Raw genomic sequence first — 25836 nt, 5'->3', positions numbered from 1 at the left:
AAGATGTCGTTGAATTCAACGTAACACGAATACATCGTCAATGTCCTCGCACAAGCTTCGCAACGGAAACCTGGGTATTATGCTATTGTGCGTGGTGACCATCAACGGGAAGAGGCAGTCGCTTGCGCACCTCCTTCACAAATACCTGCTCAGCACAGAAACTCTCGTGCGAGCCACCATGTCTACGCCACTACTCAGCTGTAGAATCCCAATCATCCTTAAAACGTCATTCTTAGCTCTCATTCTGGTTGGATTCATTGCGATGTTGTCACTTTGGGCTTTGACTAGCTCCGCGATTACTAGCTAATATTCGAAAGTCAGTCTGGGACTTCTAATAGATCCCGCGCTCAGCACGAAGGATGGGCGCTCACCGCTTCAGAAAATGCTCGATGTTGGAAATGATACCACACCATGGCCTCGTCCTCGAACAACGCGCGCAGCAGAAAGAAACTATTGATGGCCTCGTGAGCTGCGTCTAAAGTTCCCTGAATATCGATGTCTAATTGCCCATGCTCGTCGGCATATACTAGCATAAGACAGTGGAAGTAATTGCTTGTCAGGAACAAAGTTTGTCTTGCAAGCCTTTTGCTCCGGCGTGCTAAGTCGCAGATAGATGCTTCGGTGAATGTGCGGAAAGGCGCTGGGAAAGACATGTAGATGCGATGGAATGAAGCAATCAGGCTGGTGCGTTGGGTGTGCGAGGACGATATTGGGAGCGAAAGAGACCGCGGGGTACAGAGAGTCGATTGTACTATGTTTGCAAGGTTCCACATGCTCGATATGTATGTGACATCTACGGCATTCCGGGAGTCAGCGTTCCTCTTTTCAAACGCCTTTTTGAGTATTAAGACAGATTCGGAATGCAGAGACACATCATCTAATCCACAAACATGTTTGGTTTCCAGCAGAGATCGGGAAATGGCAGAAATGACGCAGAAAGGGTGCTTACCTGTTGCGCCGGACTCGGTGAGCGACTCTTCCACTTCCAAAGCCAGGTCCTCAATTCTGACGTCGGTATGAGTGGCTGTAGGAGGTAATTTAAGTATGACGGTGAGGAAAGTATCTTGGAAGAGCACAGCTTGCCACACCTTGCGGCGCTGCTGCTTCTCGAAAGGGTGCGCGTGGGGAACGATGATTGACGGGTCACGGTTCAGGCCTAATGCATAGGCCTGGCGGATGAGAATGCCTGCGAATGCCCAAGCATCCGCTGCGTGATTATCGTTCATGAGAAAGTATATGATGAGAACCATGGTCTGAATGACCCGTAACGAAGGACGACCGAGGTAGGAGAACACTCTTAGCGCCTGGTGTGATGCCGAAACTTTTCAATCAGGTCAGGACCTTTTACACTACTTCGAACACCAAGGCTGGTATCTTACCATAAAATTCAGCCGTTTGCTCCTTGTCATCAGACGATGGCAATGTGACAAACTGTGTACCCATTGCCAGCATGACGAATATGAGAGCGACCAATGACCCATCTACAGACGGACGCTCCGCTGGCGCCAACAACCAAAAGAATTCGTAGTCTCGTAGGAAGGACTCGCGGTGGATCATCGGATAAACGGGATCAACGACATCAAAGTATTTGGCAATTAGACTTGAGCGCGAATTAGCTGCCTCTTGGGACAAGAATGAACTAGTAGCATGGGAACAGAATGGAAAGAAAATGAGTGCTGAACGAAGCCCAAGATTAATCAAGGATGAAATTGTAAAAGACTCGCTCGCCTATTGGGTGAAAAGTTGGACACACTTTCTTCGTTACAAAGGAGGAGAAGGAGGAACTAACATATCTGCCTGGTCTTTGCTTGGCAGAACTCCGATTACTTCGTTCAGCCCGCCCTGGTGGGTCCAGTAGTTGCTTGCTCCCTGTCAGTGATAGCTCTGCAAAACCAGAATCACAAAGTTCACCTGAAGGGATGTTCGGCCTTGAAGATATTGGAAGCTGTAGGATGGGAGAAGGGAACGTTGGAGAGTGGCATCGGCGAGGATCCAGTTGACGACCTTGAAAGTGGCCGTTCTGTGGGGTTGGTGGTGCCATTCTGTGTGTGTGCTTGAGTCAGTCCCTGTGCCAATATGGAGACGAAGTCCAAAGTCGAGGGTAACAGACGTTGACAAGGGTAGAATTTGACGCAGCATCACCGTTTGGTTTTGACTTTTTTTTTGGCGTATCGATGCCCAGGGCACGATGTGATTCCCTAATACTCCATCAGACGAAGGATTTTTTGGAGTCAAGGATTGGGTGAGCAACTCGATCAGATCAGCAAGGTGGGAATAGTGACATTCGGATCTCCGTTTAACGCATGCAAAACATCTACCCATGAAGTCAGACGAGGCGTGCTTTAAGGAAGAAGGTGCTCTTAGGTATTGAATACATCGGTCTTCCTCGGTCACACTAGAAGAGATGTAAGCATGGGAATAAGGAGGAAATGAAGGTTAAGGGACAAGGCATCTTCCAACCTTTGTTTTCTTAATCTGAAGGACCGTAAGTATTTTTGAACCAATGTCTGCATTTTCTTTCTTTCTTTCTTTCTTTCTTCCTTCCTTCCTTCCATTTTCCCTATCCTTTTTTCTAGAAAAAACAAATTACTGGTACTTATGGCTTACAGTGCACGTTTCGCAGCTTAGACTTGGCTTATTACGGCGTCTCTGCGGTTTGGAGGATGCGTCCCCTCGGTCTGAAGCGGTCACAGGACTCGCAGCAATAATATGGTTGGTTTGATTGACATGATCCTTAGCTTTCGGCGCGTTGGTAGTATTAGCAGGCGCATGATTGGCAGCCGCATTATCGGTAGCCTCAATATTGGGAGAATCCGTCCGTACTTGCAAGGCTGATAGCCGTCGTGTGTCTTCGTCCATGCTCCGCAAATAAAATGGAAATCATGATGCATTTGACAACGTTCTCGGAGGTAAAGTGGAAATATGACGAAGGGAGCGGGGTAAAGGAGGTACTAGTAGAGTACCTTCGCCGCAATATTGTGTGAACAATCACTTCACTTTGAAAACATTTAGCCGACGGAGAAAACTTGCTTCAGACACATTTCTATCTTCATACTGCTCATCGCGACTGCTCTGATATTAAATTCGAACCCCATATGCAAGTGTGCATTCTACCAATCTTGTCTTTCCGTGTAATCTAACTACGTCTCGAAGTTAGGTCTTCTCTTTGACCAAACCTATGGTAGGCAAGCCTTCCTCGCCCTGGAAACTCGCTCTCAGCGACTCTCCTCGAAGATGAACAGGGAGTGGTTCGCTTATAACCGGCTTGCCGAATACTCGAAACAGATTTCGGGCATGACCTGTCAGAGTCATGCTCTTTCGCTTCATAACACGAAGAGAACAATGCAAGGTGTGAAGTACGAAGTGGCTTAGGTGAAGAGGTCTGTCCAAAGATGGTGTAAGATTTCGAAATATATACATGAAGACAAGCATTCTTCGCTACTGCTTCAATTTTATAGTCAGCTCTGGCACTTTATCAAAAAGGTTGCCAACAAGACCAACGTCAGCCACATGAAATATTGGAGCATCGGCGTCCTTATTGATTGCCGCTATTACCTTACTGTCCTTCATACCTGCAAGATGCTGGATGGCTCCCGAAATACCGGCACAGAGGTAGAGTTGCGGCGCAACGTTCTTGCCTGTCTGTCCGACCTGCAAGCTGTTGTCCGCAAAGCCGCTATCGACCGCTGCTCTTGATGCGCCAATGGCTGCCCCTAAAGCGTCTGCCAATGGTGGAATAATTCTGTCAAATTCTTCTTTTGACTTGAGACCTCGTCCACCAGAAACAACTTTGCTTGCTGTTGCAAGGTCAGGTCGGTCTGATTTTGCCAAGTCTTCCGAAAGCCACTCAGTCTTGATTTCAACCTTGGGATCCACCCCCTCGGTGATCTCAGCAGAGCCGCCCTCGGCCTCGGCAGCTGTAAAAGCCGTGCCTCTGATTGTTATTATCTTGATTTTGTCTGATGATTGAACAGTGAGAATGGCATTTCCAGCGTATATTGGTCGAACGAAGGCTACAAACGAGTCAGAGCATGCTTCGCCAAAGTCACGAACTTTGGTCGATCTCACTATCTTCGCCCTCAATAACGGTAATATCTGATATCTGTTGTACGTCCAGGAGGGCAGACACCCTGGGCATCAGATTCTTGCCAAATGCCGAATGCCCAGCAAACACATGTGTAAAACCTCCTTTCTTTATGTTTTCAGCAAGTAGAGGAGCATAATTTTCAGGGAGAGCCTGAGAAATGATTAGAAGCAATCACGGGTAATCACAGCAGTATACGGCACAGTAAGCGTACTTTGTCATATGAGCCATTCTCGACCATGATGATCTTCTCTAGCCCCCTGACCTTTGCAGCCTCCTCGGCCACTGATCTAACACCACTCCCGGCAACAAAGCCTGTTATTGAGCCTCCTAGCTTTTGAGCAGCAGTGACAGCGCTGAGGGATGCACTCTGAAGTTTCCCCTCGCGTTGTTCAAGGACAGCAAGGGAGCTTAGTAGGCGGGCAAAAGCGGACTGTTGTTGTCGATTGAAGGTTCTCGAGAGCCTGAGGTAGCATTGTGCTTGCCGGAAAGCAGAGTGCCGAGTGGTGAGCAGCATTGTAGATGCGGTCAATATGGACTCCCCCAATATCCATCGGGCAGCGGTAAATTATGACAATACCTCTGTTGACAGCGTAAAAGAAGATGGAATAGGGAACTCTCGGAAGTCATTTGTCGATAATGAGGAGCCGTATCACGCCGACTTGCCGATCACGCTAGTCGCCCTTAGTGTCTTCCTTACCTTATTTCCAGCACTATCACTGCGAGACTGTCGCTTCACGCGCCCAGCAGCTAGTCATCAGTGTCAACAGCCCACCCTCTCCATCTCTATGAGCGTAGGGTCAGAATGTTGAACGAGATCTTAGACAGCGATATCATTCAATCATAACAATCAGAGGCTTAGCCCGGCGTCTCAAGTCTCAGTTTGTACAGCTCAGGAGAACGCAAGCATCAGCAGCCTACTAGCATCGGCCAAGTACTACGTACCTGAACAGACATCTGTATCCAGTCAGCGGAAATGGAAGGGGAAATTCCGGACCTTGGCCACTCGTCTGCCCTAGCTTCATCAAACACCCTAGACCAGCCTCACCAAATTACACAGGCGCAAGGCAATGAAGAAATCAATGCCTCATATTCGGCTCTTTCTGAGAATGGTGCAGGTACTTACTTTCACGCCGGACATCCTTTCCTACAGTTTGGATGGGCTAATACTGATCACTGTTTTGCACTTCTAAAGCCACCGTTGCACCTGAAGCCCTAGTCACCCCAAATCCCAACACATCTTCCGTATCACCGCAGAAGCTCTCCGAATCTACACCATTACCAATCTCAGACAATCCTCTAGATGCTCCGGATGCGCCTCGAACAGGGGACGACGATGGCGACAGGGAGGATGAGGAGATGGCAGGTACCGGAGAGGAGCCTGCAAATGACATTGGCAGCCCCAACAAGGATGGAGACCAGCCTGGCAGCCCTGCAGAACCTACGGACGAAAAAACCGATGGCCAGCCGACTCAAACGAAAGCCGAACTGGAGTCGGCCGCGCGATCTCACCTCGTAGCTCAGAGATATGCGGTGGTCCTACCCAGCTATAGCACCTGGTTTGACATGCGCTTAATTCACAAAGAAGAGAGAAAGTCCCTACCGGAATTCTTCAATAGCCGCAACCGAAGCAAAACACCGGCAGTCTACAAGGACTACCGCGACTTCATGATCAACACATATCGTCTCAATCCCTCTGAATACCTCACCGTCACTGCCTGCAGGCGTAACCTTGCAGGAGATGTTTGTGCCATTATGAGAGTCCATGCGTTCCTCGAGTCATGGGGGTTGATCAATTATCAGGTAATCCTTCGAACGCGCCATGCCATTTTGCCCTGCTAAAAGCTTCCAAGATCGATCCTGACACAAGGCCATCGAGCATTGGTCCGCCTTTTACCGGCCATTTCCGTATAGTAGCGGACACACCTCGTGGTCTGCAAACTTTCCAGCCAGCATCAGACGTCAAATACGAGCCGGGCAAAACCTTTGTTGGTACCGAGAATGCTCTTCTCAAAGCCTACAAGGAAGCTCCGCCCCATGAGAGGGAGAATCTTAATCTCGAGATCCGCCGAAACATCTACGATCAGAAAGGCAAGGATCTCACGGCAGATCTTAAAGACAAACAAGCCAATGGTGGGGAACACTCCTCTAATGGTGCGCCTTCCGGCGATCTCTCTACGAAGACTATTGAGGACATAGCCAAAGAGCCAAAGAGAACCATATATTGTGCTTCTTGCGCTATAGATTGCTCGCGCCTCCGATACCACTACGCTCAGACCCTCACTGATCGTGGCAAACAGAACAATGTCTTTTTTGATATTTGTCCGGCCTGTTATCAGAACCACCGATACGATCAAAAGCATGAGTCTATAGACTTTGTCAAGTTTGAGGATCCCAATTACTCCGCTGTAGCCGATAAGGATGCGCCATGGACCGACGAGGAATTGCTCTTGCTCCTGGAAGGCCTCGAGCAGCACGACGAAAATTGGAACAAAATAGCCGACCACGTCGGTAGCCGCACCCGTGAAGAATGCGTCGTCAAATTCTTGCAACTGGAGATTGAGGACAAGTACCTTGAACCGGAAGTCAATGGCCACCCAAGCTATGGCCCACTCGATAACGGCCGTGTTCCGTTTGCCCAGTCAGACAACCCGGTCATGTCCGTTTTAGGGTTCCTAGCAGGTATGAGTGAACCTTCCATTGCTGCCGCAGCGGCAGGTAGATCCGTAAAGGAAATGGAGAAGGCTTACCGGAAACGCCTGAACATCGGTGTGGGTGGAGACCACGCAGACAAAGGGAAGGACAAGGAAGCTATGAAGACGGAGGATTCCATGGAAATTGATAACGTTGACAGCCCGCAACCGGAAGCTAACAATCAGATGGCTCTCTCGTCAGCAGAGAAACGGCAAGATCCGTCGTCGTTTGCAGCAACAACGGCGTTCGCTACATCTGCTGCTCGTGCCGCAGCGTTGGCTTCGAATGAAGAGCGTGAGATGACACGCCTTGTTTCCGCAGCAGTGAACACAACTTTGCAGAAATTCGAGCTCAAGCTGCAGCAGTTTTCCGAGATGGAAGCAATGCTACAATCTGAGCGCCGTGAATTGGAGCGTGGCAGACAGCAACTCTTCTTAGACCGAATGGCGTTCAGGAAGCGAGTGTCCGAAACACAAGACGCGCTTCGCGCGGCAAATCAGAAGGGTGGAGAGGAAGCCGCGAGGATGACACAAGAGGGAATGGGTGAGAGATTCGGGTTCCAGCGAGAGATGTCAAAGGGGACTGTAGAACCATATGGGCCTGGTGATACTGGGTACAAGAACATCGAGATTTGACAGCGGGGCTCCAAGTCATTATTAGGCGCATTTCAAGAACATCGCAATATGATGTATCACAAGTGCAATGCATCAGGCGCAGATGAATTTGATCTGCGAGTTGCAATCGTAAGAGATATCTCGGCAAGGGAAGAGACTTCTTGACTCTTCGGAAATGTACTATTTGTGCTGGGTTAGACAGTATCACAAATTACCCCAGTCGTTGGATACTGTGCTCTATCGTTCAGTAGGCTGTCCGTTGCGCTTCCTTAGGGTCAAAGCATGTGTAACATAGAGTCTTGTTGATTATTCCCAAAGAAAGCATGTCTAGGTCATTAAGGGTGTTGCAGCCCTCAAAATATGCTCATTCGTTGGAAAGATTGTCATCACTACTCTCCATGTTGTTGTTAGTAGCATCTAGCGGGCGTGTGAGACTTTTGGGACGCGTGTTATCGTCGCCTGGCCGCAGTCCACCTCTTCGTTTTTTGGTAGCTGGAGTATCATCGTCAAGACTTGAATGCCACATGTCTCTGTCGGGGTCACCACCATTACTGCCTGCCCAATGCTCATTGTCGTCGGCGGACGATGCATTGGGGCCATCATCGTTGATCGCACCATCGCCGTCAGCATCTGAGTCAGAGTTCGAGTCGTGCTGTTCTCCGGTAGACTCGTCGTTGATCAGACTCTCCGGGCTGGATTCGGAGCTGGTAAATCCTGCGCCAGAATCCCCGTCCCTTTTGACATTTCGATTATTGGCAAATCTGCTTCCGAATACTGGAACCTCATGCGTCTCCCAATCCCCAGCGTAGTCTACCCAATCTCTCCAGTCAAACATTTCCTCCTTGTCTTTCCGGTTTGGAAGAGAGGCTTTGGGCAGCTTCACATCTACTGGCTCCATCTTTTCTGCCGGATCTTCGCCAAGCATCTCCCACAAGCGGCGTTCTTCATTACGACTGGCCTGCTGGTCAAGTGCTTCCGCGTAGGCGTCCTGTAATTGATCATGGGCCTCTTGCTTGTAGTCTTGCTTGTTTGTGGGGTCTAAAGGCGTCGCCGAGAGGTCTTCATAATCTGACAGAGCGTCCGTCCCGGCAGCGTCAGTCGACATCGAACCCTCCGATGCGCTTGCTGAATGCTCTGTCAGAATTCGGCTTTTTCGAAACGTTGGAATAATCGCGTCATTGGCCTTTATTTCTGGACTGTCTGGGTCGCTGATCATACTGGGAGATAGAATTCTTTCAATCTCCGCGTAGCTGTATCTCTTGCCGAAGACCTGCCGGTGCCTGACTTTGTCATAGACTCGTAGCTTGCATTTTCGAGCCGCCCTGGCCCAGAAGGCTTTCGCGTCAGTCCTCATGCCCAACACATTGAGCGCCGCCAGAACGTCTCGTCGTCTGACGTGTGATCGAGGCGTGTAGTGTCCTGATGCGGACATAGCTCTTAGCCGTGACATCGCGAAGAATAGACTCGACTGTACAAGTCGTTGTGTGATAGAAATTGATACTGCGTGGAAGTCGGAAAATGCTGTATACATGATTGAAGGTGATTTGATTTTTCTTCCCGTATAAGAACGCCAATTATCTTCCGCGATGACCGAATTCATAAAGAAGCGCTTTGAAAGTGCAAGGAAGTTCGTGAGGTTCAACAGTCTTGCCGCGGGAATTTGCTGTGATACCCCTTCCTTGCCTCCCTCACGTAATACTATACCACGTTCTACCCACCTGGCGATTCCTGGGGTTAAAAGGGCCAAATCTTTATGCCTCCTTTTCTCAGCCCTTTCTTCCTCATCTTGCTGAAGGGCAGATAGAGCTTCTGCTGTGAGATCAAGAGCCGCACAACAATCCCCACGCACTTCAAGCGCAGCTTCAATGTTTGAAGTATCCAGTATATTCTTGCGAGTCTCGTAATTCTGCTGGTCTAACGCAGCTTTGTATAGCATATCTGAATATACGTAGACTTCAGACTCGCTCTTTGAGCCTATTTCAGTGGCAATGCCTCGGATGTCTTCTCGACCTCTCCTGGTAAGGGCACGGAAGAACGCTCCCTTCTCTTCCGTAGACCATACGGTGACTCCTACGTGGCTCTCCTGTAATAGAGTATCTGGCTCTGAAGATTTGTTCGACGCAATCTCCATAATTGCGCTATTGAACAGTCCACGGTACTCATCATTGTATGAAGACTTCAGACGCTTTAACCAAGGTTGCGTAGATGTCAAGTTTTCTATGGACTTACGTTTCCTGGGCCTCCCTCGGCTTCTGGAACGGTCATAGGAAGAGTTTGAAGACTTCTCTGAGCTGTCTGACGCTGAATGAAAAGCGTCGGATTGTGAGTCCTGAACAGAGTGGTCAAGCGCATCCAAATTGGACGCGCTGTTGGACATCGTGGCAGGAATGTGTTACTTGCCGTTGCTGGCTAAACATCAGTATTTGAACCCTCGAGATATCAACGAAATAATGACAAGATGGAGTTGATGAGCATCGAAGGTTCAATTTCAGTGTTCTTCTCACATGATTATCGGGGATCGATGCAGACCAGTACCGGTGGTGCTCATTAGACGAGATTCTTGCCAAGCCTCAGCCCTACCAATAGCCGCTACTTTAATACGATCGCTCTTGCTCGTCCTGCGAACACGCTTACACTCAATAAGTCAAGCAACATGAGGCATGCAGCGAATACCTCTGAGCGTAATTACGTGCCTCAGACTTCGTCCGACATGTATTCCAATGATCGATGTACGGCGACTTGCAACTTTAGCGCCCGCCATTGCACCAGAGCTGGTCTCATCGATACGCCTCCGAGAATACCAAGAAGAATGCATAAAATCCGTCCTTTCTTACCTTGAAAGGGGCCACAAGAGGCTTGGCATCTCTTTAGCTACTGGTACGTATTGTTCTTGCAGATTCCAGACTTCCTCTCAACACCAAGCTTTGAGTTTTGACACACGTTATGGAGCCCAAGAGTTGAATGCCTGCCAAATGTTGATGACATCGCTTCCGGATTGTCTGCTCTACTCGAGCTTCTACTTGATATGATATGGGGAACATCTTGCCGTGGCTTCTTAAATCAGGTTCTGGAGATCAACACCTATTTTGAAGCATTCGGGAGCATTGAATTCGGCTATTGGGAATTTGTGTCGTAAGAGGATATAGTGGGGTTTCCTACCCCTTTGACTGCAGCGAACAAGCCGCTTTCTTTGTAGACATATCTCAAAACTCGAAATCCTCTTGTGAAAGCCGATGCTGACTCTGCAATCGTTACAGGCAGCGGCAAAACAGTATTTCGCCAAGACGAGGGTCCAGACAATCAATCACTGATCGATTGACAGGTCATCTTCACACAACTCATTGATCGCATCCAAGCACCAACGCCAGATGCCACTCAGACTCTGATCCTGGTACATCGCCGCGAGCTTGTCGAACAAGCCGCTCGACATTGCAAAAACGCGTATCCATCCAAGTCTATCGAGATCGAAATGGGCAGTTCGCATGCCTCTGGTGGTGCAGACATAACCGTTGCTTCTATCTGGAGCATCGTCTCAGGGGACAGGATGCTGAAGTTTGACCCCAAAAGATTTAAGCTTGTCCTGGTAGATGAGGCGCATCATATTGTGGCTGCCAAATTCATGGAGACTTTAACTTACTTTGGATTACTCCTGAAAGACTCGACCACTGCCGACTCCCCAGCACCAGCAGCTCTGGTTGGGGTATCAGCAACACTGTCGCGCTTCGATGGATTACGACTTAGCGACGCTATTGATCACATAGTATATCACAAGTACGTTTAGCGACGTTGTTGAGATCGATTCTATATGCTGAGAAAGGTGCTCAGAGACTATGTCGACATGATTGGCGAGAAATGGCTCTCCGATGTTATATTTACCACTGTTCAATCCAAGGCAGATGTTTCTGGCGTTAAAAAGGGACTTGCTGGGGACTTCCAGGTTGGAGATCTGTCTAGAGCAGTTAATACTCCGGAAACGAATGAGATCACCGTGAGAGCGTGGATGGCTAGAGCCGCCGACCGAAAATCTACATTAGTATTCTGTGTTGACCTAGCTCACGTTTCAGACTTGACGGCAACCTTCCGCAGACATGGTATTGAGGCAAAATTTGTCACAGGCAACACGCCAAAGCGAATCCGCGGCGAAAGGCTCGATGCCTTTAGAAACCGGCAGTATCCGGTACTTCTAAACTGTGGTGTCTTTACTGAAGGGACAGATATTCCGAACATCGATTGCGTTGTTCTCGCGAGGCCGACCAAATCACGTAACCTACTAGTACAGATGATTGGGCGTGGCATGCGCCTTTACCCAGGAAAGGAAAATTGCCATATCATCGACATGGTTGTATCTCTCGAAGCCGGGATTGTTACGACCCCAACGCTGTACGTATTTTCGAAGTCCATGTTCCCTCTTTTGGACCACAAATTGAATCTCGAGACGTATTTTGGAGTATCTGGCCGTCTAGACATGTTCCAAGCATCAACAAAGCTCCTCAAACAAGCAACACTGAAGCTGAAATTATAATACAGATTTGGCCTCGATCCGGGGGAACTGGTCACTGGCGCGAACATTGAGGCAATGAAGTCGCAACACGAACGAAAGGAGCTGGAGGCTATTCGCGAAGAGCGTGCTGCGGATCATGCTACTAATATCTCGTTACCATCACGACAGTCGACTATCACCTTTACAGATTATGTTTCGGTTTTCGACCTGATTGACGACACTTCAAGAGAAAGACACATACGCGGAATTAGTCAGCTAGCTTGGGTGATGGTGGGACAGAATCGCTATGTTCTATCGGCGCAGAGCGGTGACTACCTCACCATTGAATGTTCAGATGTTGGTTCTAGTACAACTTTTTCGGTCACCTATACGCAGAAAGTGCCCGAGAGAGACCGTTCACCCGAGTCTAAGGCCAAGAGCCCCTACATGCGTCCGCGCGTAGTTGCAAACTCGAGTACATTCTCTGACGCGGTGCACGCAGCTGATACGTTCGCTTTGACCAAGTTCCCTTGGAGATTTGTTCACAACGGACAAGCCTGGAGGAAACAGCCGGCGACAGAAGGGCAGCTGGCCTTCGTCAACAAAATCAGGCCAATGGCAGATCAATTGACCGGGGACATGATCAGCAAAGGCAAAGCGACGGATATGATCAGCAAGATCAAATTTGGGGCGAAAGGTTGGTTCAGCAAGCTTGAAGCAGAGAAGAAGCGGAAAGGCCGGGCGAGTGAGAAGATTAGACAGATGGATAATGTGAGGCAGCGAGAAGAGATTCGAGTTGGCCCAGTCGCTCACTGACCTCTCTGACATACGGGGCATACGTACTCTACCTACCTTAGTCCATTAATCTACTTCCCTAATTCAAGCTTTGTTCGACCCTCAAGGATCCGCATCTTTCTAGGGGTGTGCATGGATGTCCAGTCTTGATAGGTCCCAAGTACCTACCGTTGTACCATTTTCTTAAGATGATCTGCCAATTTGTATGGAGGGGATGAAATCATGGCCGCTTGCTTGTGCGATCGAGGCTAGACCATGCACCTTGTATTTAGAATACTTTTATTTAAATATTTGGCACTGGGATGGCACGAATCAATTATTAACACGATCAATTGATTAATTAATTAATTAGCCTAAGCTTGCCTGCTTAAGGAACAAACCTTTGTGATGTTTGTTGGCCCACGGTTGTGTCATGCAGATATGCAGGAGGCAGGTAATAATAGTCTACCTGAAGCACCTTGATGTGAGATGCCTTGCCTTAGCTTTCGACTATGCCTTAGGAACTAAGCAGCTAAGGTACCTTAAAGTAATGTACATGTATTCTATGACACTGGAAGATAAGCTGATCGGAGCTTTGTCCTACTCCTCGTCCTTTCTTTGTCCTGTTGCATCATGCCCAAGTCCTCCACCCCACACTCGTTCACGGTAATTATCTCATAATTGTGATTGTACGGTACTACTTTACCCTATTAATTGTTGGGGGGGCTGGGAAAACCCCGTTCTTCCTCCTGGTGCTCGCGCGTCAAAAGCTTGGCTTGGCTTGGCTTGGCTGAAGTAACAGGAACAGCTTGACCCCAACCACCAAACGGCAACGCGGCGACACTCTTCGAATCCCGTAGGGACTTCTCCCTTACTCCAGAGGCTTTTCGACTTCTCATGCTGTCTGATCCTGTTTGCTGCTGGGTTCAATGATCAGAAGGCTGTCGGGCTCCGCTGAGGATACCGACAACAGCGCCCCTACCCAAGCCGAGACTGCTCCCCCTAACAAGCATGGAAACAACAAGCATGGAAACAACAAGCATGGAAAGAAGAAGAGCTTCACCTCTGCCAAGTATGACGTGACAAGGCACTCCGATACCCTGGATCGGAGGAAAATCGAGAAAGCAATTGGCCTTATTCAATCCCCTCCTAATGGATCCAATCCGTCTCCGCCGGCAGAAAATCGACAGGGCGTTTCCAGCAAGAAGCAGCTTCTCCTGGCACCAGGAGAGGACATCGACAGAATGCCGGAACCTCGGACCTGGCGACGCTCCCGAGCGCGGAACCCCTGGGCATGCTCATTGCTGACCATCAGTGTTACCGCCTTGTCCGCCCTGATCCTCCTCTTCATCGTTCATGCCTTCCTTACTCGACAGCTTGATCCTAAGGGATGCGATATGTGCTGGTCACGGCCAATTTACATCAAGTTCTCCGACTTCGATACCGAGCATACGCGTTTCGCTAGCAAATACAATCTGTACTTGTACCGAGAAGGGGGCTTTGACGAAGACCCAAAGGTGGGAGTCTACATGAAACATCCAATTCTGGTATGCTGATTCTCTTTAGGTCAAGGGTGTCCCTGTCTTGTTCATACCCGGAAATGCAGGAAGCTACAAACAAGCGAGATGCCTGGCTTTCGAAGCAGCCTCGTACTACCATGATAGTATACAACAAGATGCCCAGGCTTTGAAAGAGGGCATGACAAGTTTAGATTTCTTCTCCGTCGATTTCAATGAAGATTTTTCCGCTTTTCACGGTCAGACCATATTAGATCAGGCAGAGTACCTGAACGATGCCGTTGCTTACATATTGTCACTTTACCATGACCCTCGAAGGTCTCAGCGTGATCCTGGTCTGCCTGATCCCAGCTCAGTCATCCTAGTGGGCCATTCCATGGGCGGTGTTGTTGCTCGAACGATGCTTACCATGCCAAATTACCAATCGAACTCGATCAATACCATCGTTACCATGTCTGCGCCCCATGCAAGGCCACCCGTCTCCGTCGATGCTGAGTCCGTGCGAACATACAAGCGGATCAATGACTATTGGAGACAAGCGTACACACAGAAATGGGCAAACGACAATCCTTTATGGCATGTCACTTTGATCTCAATCGCTGGTGGAGGCTTGGATACAGTGGTGCCCTCGGATTTTGCCAGTCTCGAATCCCTTGTACCAAGCACCCATGGGTTCACTGTTTTCACCTCCGGTATACCCAATGTGTGGACTGGTGCGGATCACATACAGACTACGTGGTGTGTCCAATTGATGAAGCCGATAGTAAGATCAATATTCAGCACTTTGGATGTACATCGACCGGGGCAAACAAAGCCAAGGGCGGAGCGAATGCGTATTTTTCGAAGTTGGTATTTGACCGGAATGGAGGATGTGGTGGAGAAAACGCTGCCACAAAAAGAATCATCCACATTGCTCACCTTAGAAGACAATTCACATTCCGTAATGTCTGTGGGAGAAAATCTCGTGTTGAGAGACCTTGGACGTGCAGGGAAACCAAAAGCACACCTTCTTCCGGTTCCTATGCGAATTCCGCAGGGCTCGAAAAGCTTCATTTTGCTGTCTGATCAACGCTTGGAAGAACCTGGGACTACTGCTCAGATCGAGGTGCTTTTCTGCAGCGTCTTTCCATTGCAGCATGGCCAATCATCAACGCTGTTCTCAATGAACATGGATCTGTCCGGTGGTACTTCTGGCTCTACTAGACTGGCCTGCAAAAACGCTGCCTCAGATGTTATTCGTCTTCCAGCTTCAAAAAAGATGTCCGCTCACCCATACGATAAAGCGCAACCTATGTCCTATCTCCAATATGACTTAGAAGACCTTGCAGACTACCAGTTTGTCGCTGTGGTCGATAAGACTGTGGAACCAAGCCAAGGATGGGCCATCGCAGAGTTCACTGAAAAGTTCGACTCCATTATCGAGACCGATTTAGGCCTCCGGCGACTCCTCTCGTTCGGTCTACATCTCAAACTACCTGCAGCTAGGCCTTTCATGACTCAGATCAAGATTCCCGCGCTTCATTCGAGTCTGCTTGCTTTCAAATTGAACCTGGGCAAGCAAGCCTGCGGCGATGACGCAGAGCTGTTCACCCCACTTCTGCGACAGCATCTCTCGGAACCACATGAGTCGAAATACTTTGTGAATGTGAAGGATGCGAACATCAGCCTGCACGGCGTGGCTCCATTCATGCCGCCGCCACTGCGCGCTCAAACTGTCAGTGATGGTGTCTCATTACAGTTCTGGTCCGATCCAACCTGTAATTCTTCGATTGACGTATCAATGAACGTCGATGTACCGGGTAGCATGGGGAAATTGGTGATGCGGTACAGGATGGTTTTCGCGGCCTTTCCACTAGTCATTGTCGCCCTTGTGCTTCGGAAACAATTCAAAGTGTACGACGAAAGTGGTGAGTGCAAGTTCTCCAAATTGGAGGAGTCTGTAGCTGACCCAGAGCAGGAATCTTTATCACGTTTGCAGAATCTCTAGACCTTTGCCTGAAAACATCGTTGCCGGTGTTGCTCCTTGCACTGACCTTCCTCGCCATGGGTTTGACAATATCAAGTGCTGCGCCTCCGAGGCCCGTATCTACTGGCTGGCTTGGTTGGGGAGGAAATGCCACAGAGTCAGCCATCGACTTCACCAAGAACGACCTTTTACTAGGCTCACAAGATCCAATCTTCTGGTTTCTGGTCCCGCTGTTCGGCCTCATCAATGTTGGTATCTGCGTTGGTGTCAATTATGTAACTCTCGGACTGACAAACCTCTTCTACTTGCCATATAATTTTCTGACCGCTAGGCCGGCGTGGGTGAGAGTTGAGGACGTGAGGTATGCAAATATTCAACTTTCGGTCTACCAGGAAGCCTCATCGACTAACCAACATGTAGTGGAAGATCTGTTGCTCCCGACTTCGCTGCCAGCTCACCCAGAAGACGCATCATTACCACCTGCGTACTACTCTTCTTAGTATCAACGTTCATTCCCTATCAGTTCGCCTACCTAGACGCTGTTCTTGTACAGCTATCGACGTGCACGCGGGCGCTGCGGTTGGTTCGGGAAACTGTAAGTCTCACGTAAACCCGTTGAAAATTGCGAGAAATCTAATATAGGACAGCGATCTGGCGGCCACTATAATTTCTACAATTATTCTCATTCAATGCTGATCCTCATGCTCTGGGTACTCCCCATCAACGTACCCGTCCTTCTCGTCTGGGCCCACAATCTCGCGGTGCAGTGGCTCACACCGTTCTCCTCACACCATAATGTCTTATCCATAATGCCCTACTTAATACTCGTCGAAACCCTTACCTGCGGCAAGATGATCCCCCGCGTCACATCGAGGGCTCGCTACGTCACTAACATCCTCTTCTTCATACTCGCCGGCTACGCTGCAGTCTATGGCGTGACGTACGCATACGCATTGCATCACATTGTCAACTTGGTTTGTGCTTGGTTGGTTGCGGTGCATTTCTCCAGCAATGAAGTGTCGCTGCAAGGCTTAAGTCAGATCTTAGAGGGAGTCGACGACGGGAACGATAGAGGTGCGAAGAAGAGACCTTAGTAGAGAGATGTGATTTTGCATGGGTTCACAGCGGGTTAATTAGCGAGTTATGCTTCCCTTCGGTGCATATATATTCGGGAATGGGTAGAAGCAAGACATTAGATAATGTATCATGGGACTATGATTGGGAGATCAGATCGTAATGTCTCAAACGCAAGGAACAGTGGATCTATTGGGTATCAGCTTCATCTTTGCTATCTATCGACCACTCTTCAGAAAACCGCTGTCCCAAGCCGTGCTCTCATCAGGATCGGGTGTCTAGGTGCAGTAGCAAGCCATGAAGCCACCGCAGAGTCCTCTTCTGTCTATTCCCAACGCCCACAATGCAGTGACATCGCAGTCATGATGTGAATAAGTAAAGAGCATCAAGAACCTAGCAAACGCTCATGGGCAGCCAATGCCCAGAAGGCCTCAGCTAAATTCGTAAGTTATTCTTTCACATAGCTACGTCGCCGAGTCAAGCAGCTAACACTGGCGGACTGGCCTCATCATCGACCTCCACCACTGCCACCTCCCCGTAGATTTCTGAACCAGCCTGTTATACCGGATCCCTGGCTGCTCCCGCTGCTCCCTTCACCAACATTCCCACTGCCGTTGCCATTGCCGTTGCCATTGCCGTTGCCGTTGCCATTGTCATTGCTATTTCCCCTCGCGTTGTTTCTCCTCCTCTGACTGTGCTGCGAAGGCTGTGGCGAAAGTTGTCCTCGTGGCTGAACAAATGCTTGTGGTTCTGAATACCGCTGAAAACCCCCGAGGACATATGGCAGATTCATGCCTGGCTGGGTGAAAGCGCCTGGCATGGGGGGTCGCTGATTGATGCCGTTCTGGCTCGGGGAGGGACCTGAACTGGGCGAATTATTATCCGGGAACGGATTCTGGGTATACCGTGGCGCCTGGCTTGGAGACCGTGGAGCGTCGGCTCCGCCTTCCTTTGGCATGATGCCCGCTCGACAGTGGGGACAAGTGTCGTGCTCTTTAAGCCAAGCGCCCACGCAGTCTCCGTGGAACCAATGATTGCACGGCAGAACAGTAACTTCGTCTCCAACGTCTACGGCGTCCATACACACTGAGCATTCCGCTTTTCCGTCTGACCCCATCATAGTCTTGTCTGCTGGCTTTTTGGGTAGCGCAGCTATAGCTGCCGCCGAAGCTGGACCCGGAGCGCTGCCTTGATGGTTCTGATCCATCATCTGCGTAATTATGCGGTCGAGGGCTTCTTCGCTGTAAACGGCGTCTCCAGATACGCCGCCGAGCATTTGTGTGATGAATGTGTTAAGGTTGGGCATACCAGCGTGCTGGCCACGATCTCCATGAGGATCGACCATGCTAGCTTGCACCGATTGTAGCATTGTGGCAAGCACGCTATGGGTGTTTAGTAATTGACAAGTACCAAATAATACGTATTTACTGACCTGTGGAGATTGTTTATGTTTCGGTCGTTCGGAGGTGCATTGGGACCGTTCTGAGGCCATATTCGGCCGGTTGCTGTGAAGGCCTGTCGGCCGCCCGACGGACCAGAGCCGGGAGTCCATGGGCTATGATGATGGTGAATGTGGTGATGCTGGTGGTTAGGAAAGGGGTTCTGAGATGCGAATTCTGGGCGGTGAATATGAGTTGGATGCTGTATGGCCCGGATGTTCCTCGCTTGCGTTCGGCCCTGGGCATTTGCATTTGCATTTGCAGCGCCTTCAAATATGGTGGAAATGCTTTGAAAGAGGGGCGCGAAGGGATCATTGGCTTGACCTCGACCCATAGGAGAAGACGACCGATAGGAAGTGCGAGCGAAGTGCACGCCCGGAGCAGGATTCCATTCGACATGCTCGATATCTGGCTCATCGGGATCTGGCGCTTCTGCTTGCCAGGGATTGTGATGATGTAAAGTATGGTGGGGTAGGCTGTCATTGCTGGTTAAAGTGGCCTCGTCGTCATCATCGTCATCATCGCTCATATCGACATGATTGTCGCGTGGATCGTGACGCTCGTCGATCTGTCGACAGGAAGGGTCAGGATTTGAAAGGTCTTGCGAATGATATCGCAGCCTTTGACAGCAAGGTAAACCAGCTCAACACTGGGAAGACTCACAATCTCAACAACGTCGGAATGGCATTCTGGGCACTGCAGACCATGCTGATCCCGCAGCCATTCATTTTGACAGGCGTGGCAGAAGACGAGTTCTCGCTGCTGTTCCCCTTGGTCGGCCATATTATGTCTTGACAGATTAGGCTTTCTCCTCTCCACGCAGCGGTTGTTAGATTGTGTCAAAGAAGCTCTTCTTCAGGTTGGTGTGGCAAGTTGCTGCGGATTGAATGAAGGTGAAGGCGTCAAGCAAGTGCCTGGATAAGGCAGTGAATCATGTGGTGTGGTGTGGCGTATCGGAGTGGTTGTAGACTTGTAGTAGTCAGGTTTGAGGCGCAGTGGGGTTCCCGTGAGACAGAGAAGTGAACGACTGAAACACAGGCCGGGGGGAGGGGGGGGGTATATGTGAATGATAAGATATGTTGGTTGATAAAGAGTTGTTCAAGATGAAATGGATATTGATGTCAGAGTAAGCAGTTAGAGTGGAGTAATGAATGTCAGATAGAGTGGTTGGTTGTAAGGAAGTGATCATCCCTTCTCCGTTTCCGGTTCCAGCCTTGAGCCAAGCGAGCCAAGGCAACTGACACTGATGCTGACACTGACACCAGTACCCTTTCACCCTTTCACCCTTTGTCAAACAATTCGCTGTTACTTTGTATACAAAGAAACATAAACGATAATAGGCAATGAAATGTCAGAAGTCGAGAAAAAGTTGGTACCAGGTGCCCTGGTGGTGTAGAGTAAATTCATACGTAAATGGTAAGAGAATTGGCCATCAGTCTTTCAGGCGGGCGGGCAGCAATCAGACCCGTGTCATATTGTTTGGCCTTTTTCGCTTCTTCGCCTTTCTACTATTTTCCATACCGAACATCATGCACCACCAGCACCATGATTCTTCTTGCCACACCAACCCGGTCAACCACAGCCACCAACCATTACGGTAATCTTGCAAGTCCGCCTCGATTGACGAATCTCATGAGCTCCCTTGTTCCAGCTACGTCTAAAGCACACAGACACTACTCGATTGATCGAATCGCAGCCACATGAACCTGTACCTGAAACAACGCCCTCTACCTCCTCCTTGCTCCTTTGAATATCATAGCACCCACCCCGGCCGCTGCAATGGCCACACCACTGAGTATTGCTACTCCCAGCAGACCTTCCTTGGCGACCTTATCATCAATGAGGCCCCGCAAACTCCCTGCCTGCAGATTCGATGGCTCGTGGTCGAGAAGTAGATCATTATATCTGCGAGCCTCTGCGTAGTTTCCCAGCTTGTAGTTTCCGAGGGCCAGATAGTACAAGCATTCCCGCCTCCGCTCCGGTGCGTTTCGAAATATCTCCGACAGTAGGCGAACGCCTTCTTGTTGCTCACCGCGTGCCGAGGATTTGATCAGGCCCTGGGATAGAATGAGCAAGAGAATTCGAAATATTATTACTGGTTGTGACCCACCCATGCATAGTTAAATTTGGTCTGCACGCCGACGTAGTCTCCCTCTTTCTCGTATTGATCTCGCAGTACTTTGAGCTCGGAGGGTTTCAGGGGACTACGTAGCCTCACAGTGAGTGTGCTGATACCGGAAGTACTTTTTGAACGGGTGTCCTACCTATCAGCATCTGCTGCATCTGGTACATGTCGAGCCATGTTAGCTAGCATAGGTTCCAGGAAGCTCAATTATGCTAAGATTGGGCCCACCAAGCCCAGAAGAACGAAAGAAGCTTACATGGTAAATGAGACATTCCAACTCTTGTAGACCAATGTCGATGAATAAACAATGGGACCTAGACGGAAAGAGAGACGAGTAAAAGTGAAAGTACGGTAGGCGACAACGGTGCTTAAATGTAGAGACTCTTGGTCGTGCGCGTGCTCGTGCTTGGCTTGGCTTGGTGAGGCTTGGGCTTACTCGTAGGCTTGGCTCCGCGTCATTCGTGTGGCGTTGGACGCTAGCTCTGCTAGCTGCCGGCGGGATGCTCCACGGTTGTGGTCGATCATCTTCATTGTTTACTTTCTCACAAAACCACAAAACTTCACTGCCGATCCAAGCCATTCAAAGCAAACACCACTCGAAACCAACATCACTATCCTAGGAACGACGGGTACGTTGATGATTCTAGGTTAAGCTTGTCCATCGAGTGACAACAGTAAGCACGGCCTGCTTCCAAGATGTTATTCGACGAGGACCCAGCCATGGTAAGAGCTCTCTGTTGAAGTGAATTCCGAGTAGTCACTATACTAATCTGTTTGAAGCTTGTTCAAAGCACCATGGCCAATTTTCATATCGACACAGACAAGATCGCCATCGGCCGCATCAATGAATCTCTCTCGACCCTCCAGCAAGCTCGTGATCTACGCATACGGGAAGCCGAGAGCGCCTTGAAGAGTATTTATGCTCTCCTTCATCTTCGCAGATGTCCCAATACTTATCGATTACCCAGAGTTATCACGCAACTTTGCGACTATGTCACAGCAACACAGCGAGACTGTCTCCTCGCAAAGCAGTACAGATCATGCGTCCCAAATAGTTGAGCTCGATACACAGAAATTCCGTGCTGCTAAAGCAGCCTCAGACCTCGAAATTGAGGGGGAGAGGCTAGAGCAGGAGGGGGAAGGTCTGAAGAGCCGATTACATGACTTGGAGGTCGAAGGGGTAGAAGGAGACAACATGGCGAGGGCGAAGAGAGAGATGGATGACCCTACAATGTGAGCGTCCCTGATTTTTACTGATGGTATTCGCGTCATTGCTAATTACTGCATTCGCAGACTAAAGCTAAAGGTGTATCGATCCCTTGGTATTGATGTCGAAGCCGATAGTACAGGCAACTACAACAAAGCCGTAATCCGAAACCACCAGAAAGGCGACGTCCATGTTATCAACGTCGACCCAAAATTCTCTAAATTCTTTTATTCAAATTATTTTTGGCAGACAATGCGCTAGGGGGGCAATCTGACGTTCATGTTCGGACATAGCGTGGCGTCCCACGAGTGGCGGCTGGAGTAATAAAGGCGTCTCGGTGAAGGGACTTGCTTGGTGCAGGCTGAAAGCATCTCGACCCAAGATGATCGGCCTTCTGATGGCGATGGAGTTGTGCGATGGCTTCTGGTATTTGCAAGGCCAGCATCCACGTAGGATTGTACATGGATCAACAATAGGTCTCGTTGTTGTGTAGCAGCACTTATAATAGCCTCGACACGATGTGAAGATATAGAAGGTGGGAGCAATTGTGAAAGAAAGTGGGGTTCGTGGCTTCGCCAGAAACTGTGACAGCATACATTAGTGTCAAGTGCGTTGCTTCTTGTAATCACATCTCAGAGAATTCATATTTCGAATTGTCTCAGGTCATCTCAATGTGTCAGTTGTCCAACATTTTTTGGACAATTCAAAATCATGGACAATACAAATTGAAGCTATGAGGAAAAACCAAGGGTCAAAGCCTCGCAATAAGGTACGGTAGATAAGATGATGGACGGCTCTTCCCGGCTGGCAGCCGCATCTCCAGATCCAAGCTCGCCAAGTCCGCTGAGGGACACATTCTCCTTTAACGACAGCATGCCTCGACACAGACCTCCAACTTCAGGCTATGCCCGGATAGCTCAAGCAGATGATGAGAATGCTTATCTGGATGATTCTGAAGAAGATGACGCCTTCCGTGTCCCTCGAACGATATCCACCCTCTCAGCACCTCGCTATGCCCCCATTCAGCCACAACCCCATGGACCAATGCAAGCGGACCTCAATGAGAGCTCTACCAGACACCAGAGACGGCTGAATACCGGTAGACGGCGGTTGCGAAGGAATTCGTCGGGTGTGGACATTAAAGCAATAAATGCTAGATTGGAGAGATGGGCGGAAGAAATAGCGTCAAAGTTCAAGATCAGCAAGGTGAAAGGGAAGACGCAAGAAGAGGAACAGTTGGAGATTAAACACTCGGTATTCCAGGCTCCGGAAGGGTTACGCCCAGCAAGTGTAGAAACTCTTGCGTCAGATGTTAGCGAAACCCAAGGAGACAGGATGACAAAAATGGGATTCGACGATGTTGTGGAGAGCGTTAAAGTCGCCATCGAGCTTGGTGTACATCCAAAAATGATTTCGCAAGGTAGTTCAGGGAGCTACTTCGCCCAAAACAGCGACGGAAAAGTTGTCGGAGTATTCAAACCAAAAGACGAGGAGCCATACGCGTCGAGAAATCCCAAGTGGACCAAGTGGCTACATCGAAATCTGTTTCCTTGCTTTTTTGGCAGAGCATGTCTTATACCTAATCTTTCCTACGTATCCGAGGCAGCTGCGTACGTGTTGGACAGTAGGCTACGGACGAACTTGGTGCCCTATACGGATATCGTGTACCTTTCATCTAAATCATTCCATTACGATTTCTGGGACAAGTCTGCATACTACCGAAAACGGAAACCTTTACCTGCAAAGGTTGGAAGCTTCCAGGTCTTTCTCAAGGGATTCAAAGACGCAAATTTATTCTTGCGGGATCACCCATGGCCAGATCAAGTCAATTCAGGCTTCCGGCCGGACGATGCGCCAAGATGGAGAAAGAAGCCTTGGACAGAGACATGCAGGCCTAGTAGCGCTCCGTTAGAGGATGATGAAGAGATTCGCAGCGACGTTCGGTCCATGAACGGCAATGAAGAACCCCAAGGTCAGGATAGGGGGTTTTCATGGACGGACCCACTCAAGCAGGCTTTCCGAGAAGAGCTGGAGAAGCTTGTGATCCTAGACTATATTATGAGAAACACAGACCGAGGCTTGGACAATTGGATGATTAGGGTAGATGCTGCGAATCAAGAGGTCTCTATTGTTGCGGACCCGTCGCAAATGAGCGGCCGTTCTGGTGAGCGGCCTGTTCCCATGATCAAAACCAACAGCGAAGGAAACATAAAGCCCAGTACATCCCCTTACAAGCGTCAAGAGGCTATGTCGACTGCGAGCAGATCAGACACACCTTCGAATCTCGATTCAGAAAAAGGTGCCGCCATTTCGATTGGGGCCATCGACAATAGTTTGTCGTGGCCATGGAAGCACCCAGATGCTGTAAGCCAATCTACAAATGCAGTGCGAGCTTACGCTAATCGCTTCCCAGTGGCGAAGCTTCCCATTCGGCTGGCTCTTCCTCCCTGTTTCTCTGATTGGCCAACCATTTTCACAAAAGACTCGAGATCACTTCCTTCCTTTGCTCACCTCTACGAAATGGTGGAGCGATACACAACTAGCTCTCCGTCGAGTATTTAGCCAGGACTCCGACTTCAAGGAAAAAATGTTTGCCAGGCAGATAGCCGTAATGAAAGGGCAAGCATGGAACGTGGTTGAGACGCTGAAAACATCAGATCATGGCCCGCTCGAGTTGACTCGGCGCACGCGTGTGTGCGTGTGGGATGACCTTGTTGATATCCCTGTTGCGATTCCTATGCGAGTACCTTCCGCTGAGATGCGGAGGCGGAGAGATAACGATGTGCGGAAAAGTATCGAAGAAGAGGAAATGGACATAAGCGCTGCCAACGCCTCTGCACCACAACCACAACACGATCTTCTTGGCCTGTCGTCACCCACAACTGATCTACCCAATCCAAATCGCTTCGATCTTTCACGAAATAACAGCACATCGGACCTGGGCCAGTTCCCTAATGGGACCGAGAGTCCAATGACTGTCCAGGGGCCATTGGTAGACCACCAAGCCGAGTTAGACGAGGCCAAAATGGTCCACGCAAACAACACCAGACCAAGTGCCACAAGATCGAAGACTCGACTCAGCTTGGAAGGGCACGGTAAGAATGCAAGCACGAGCAGCCAAAGGCGGCGCTACTCTTTCTCGACCCGACATGGTGGAGGCTTTCTGGGCGGTAGTGACGATCTGGAAGGAGATCTAGGCTACTCGGCTGCCGAGGGTATGGAAGGAAATCAGCGAAAAGTAATTGTGGAAAGGCTGGAAACGGTAAGAAGCAAGAACCCTGTGTTCACATGGTGTTAGAGGGTCTGGGTGCATGTCTACTGCTTGTACGATATGAGTATAGGGTATCATAACACATGAAGGGTGTTGATACATGGTGGACCGGGCATGAAGCATCACACCACTCGATGGCGCTCAGGTTGCTAGAAAGGTTGCTAGACCTAGAATCAGCATAGCGTATGTCGAGTTATAATCAGATCCTGCTCTGATTTGATAGGGTATTTACTAGAGTATAAGGTACCTCGTTGAACATTCATTACCTTACTTACCCAAAACAATTCAAGCTTGGTGACACGGCCGTTTGGAGAAGTGAGCGGTCAGCGAACATCCTGGTGAGGCTCGTGAGGCTTGTAAGTTGTGAGGCTCTTTACTTGCCCTAAGGTACCTAGCTACCTAGGTAGGTACCCCAATTTTTAAGGTCACCGGCTACGAGTACCTTATCTTAGTTCCCGTAGATAGCGTCACTGCATGAAAGTGCATGCATGGCATAATCGACTACTCTACCTTAGGCAAGTAATCGTGGCGTTCCTCGGCATCGACTCATCTCATTGGGTAAGCATTCAAGCTAAGAGTCGTCTCATTGTT

General features: G+C 49.4%; 9 protein-coding genes across 9 annotated transcripts; 5 read left to right on the top strand and 4 right to left on the bottom strand.

Annotated features, from left to right (window-relative positions):
- Positions 1–135: 135 nt before the first annotated feature.
- Positions 136–4601, bottom strand: HO133_003071 (uncharacterized protein; the record flags this gene model as incomplete). Its single annotated transcript, XM_037293995.1, has 15 exons — positions 136–303; positions 372–793; positions 950–1321; positions 1380–1600; positions 1790–1861; positions 1912–2042; positions 2111–2198; positions 2252–2314; positions 2376–2395; positions 2461–2475; positions 2608–2738; positions 2824–2860; positions 3556–4013; positions 4069–4237; positions 4299–4601. The coding sequence occupies 15 exons, from the start codon at positions 4599–4601 to the stop codon at positions 136–138; spliced, it is 2670 nt and encodes an 889-aa protein (XP_037150073.1).
- Positions 4602–5060: 459 nt separating this feature from the next.
- Positions 5061–7413, top strand: HO133_003070 (uncharacterized protein; the record flags this gene model as incomplete). The annotated part of the gene is made up of 3 exons (XM_037293994.1): positions 5061–5202; positions 5280–5887; positions 5938–7413. The coding sequence occupies 3 exons, from the start codon at positions 5061–5063 to the stop codon at positions 7411–7413; spliced, it is 2226 nt and encodes a 741-aa protein (XP_037150072.1).
- Positions 7414–7756: 343 nt separating this feature from the next.
- HO133_003069 (uncharacterized protein) lies at positions 7757–9769 on the bottom strand (the record flags this gene model as incomplete). The annotated part of the gene is made up of 1 exon (XM_037293993.1): positions 7757–9769. The coding sequence occupies one exon, from the start codon at positions 9767–9769 to the stop codon at positions 7757–7759; it is 2013 nt and encodes a 670-aa protein (XP_037150071.1).
- Positions 9770–10112: 343 nt separating this feature from the next.
- HO133_003068 (uncharacterized protein) lies at positions 10113–12688 on the top strand (the record flags this gene model as incomplete). Its single annotated transcript, XM_037293992.1, has 5 exons — positions 10113–10269; positions 10650–10663; positions 10715–11163; positions 11218–11772; positions 11920–12688. The coding sequence occupies 5 exons, from the start codon at positions 10113–10115 to the stop codon at positions 12686–12688; spliced, it is 1944 nt and encodes a 647-aa protein (XP_037150070.1).
- An 887-nt stretch (positions 12689–13575) lies between these two features.
- Positions 13576–17223, top strand: HO133_003067 (uncharacterized protein; the record flags this gene model as incomplete). Its single annotated transcript, XM_037293991.1, has 5 exons — positions 13576–14163; positions 14213–16070; positions 16121–16490; positions 16550–16724; positions 16777–17223. 5 exons carry the CDS (start codon positions 13576–13578, stop codon positions 17221–17223), a joined length of 3438 nt encoding a protein of 1145 aa, XP_037150069.1.
- A 488-nt stretch (positions 17224–17711) lies between these two features.
- HO133_003066 (uncharacterized protein) lies at positions 17712–19425 on the bottom strand (the record flags this gene model as incomplete). Its single annotated transcript, XM_037293990.1, has 3 exons — positions 17712–18585; positions 18636–19210; positions 19306–19425. 3 exons carry the CDS (start codon positions 19423–19425, stop codon positions 17712–17714), a joined length of 1569 nt encoding a protein of 522 aa, XP_037150068.1.
- A 944-nt stretch (positions 19426–20369) lies between these two features.
- On the bottom strand, positions 20370–20944 carry HO133_003065 (uncharacterized protein; the record flags this gene model as incomplete). Its single annotated transcript, XM_037293989.1, has 3 exons — positions 20370–20699; positions 20753–20846; positions 20907–20944. 3 exons carry the CDS (start codon positions 20942–20944, stop codon positions 20370–20372), a joined length of 462 nt encoding a protein of 153 aa, XP_037150067.1.
- A 519-nt stretch (positions 20945–21463) lies between these two features.
- HO133_003064 (uncharacterized protein) lies at positions 21464–22235 on the top strand (the record flags this gene model as incomplete). Its single annotated transcript, XM_037293988.1, has 4 exons — positions 21464–21490; positions 21548–21680; positions 21736–22000; positions 22061–22235. 4 exons carry the CDS (start codon positions 21464–21466, stop codon positions 22233–22235), a joined length of 600 nt encoding a protein of 199 aa, XP_037150066.1.
- Positions 22236–22757: 522 nt separating this feature from the next.
- Positions 22758–25272, top strand: HO133_003063 (uncharacterized protein; the record flags this gene model as incomplete). Its single annotated transcript, XM_037293987.1, has 2 exons — positions 22758–24338; positions 24388–25272. The coding sequence occupies 2 exons, from the start codon at positions 22758–22760 to the stop codon at positions 25270–25272; spliced, it is 2466 nt and encodes an 821-aa protein (XP_037150065.1).
- Positions 25273–25836: the final 564 nt, after the last annotated feature.

Source organism: Letharia lupina, assembly GCF_014066315.1.
Source record: "Letharia lupina isolate WasteWater1 chromosome Unknown contig_16, whole genome shotgun sequence".
Taxonomy (NCBI): Eukaryota; Fungi; Ascomycota; class Lecanoromycetes; order Lecanorales; family Parmeliaceae; genus Letharia; species Letharia lupina.
Note: the sequence above shows the minus strand (reverse complement) of the source record. Positions and strands in the feature narration are given on the sequence as shown.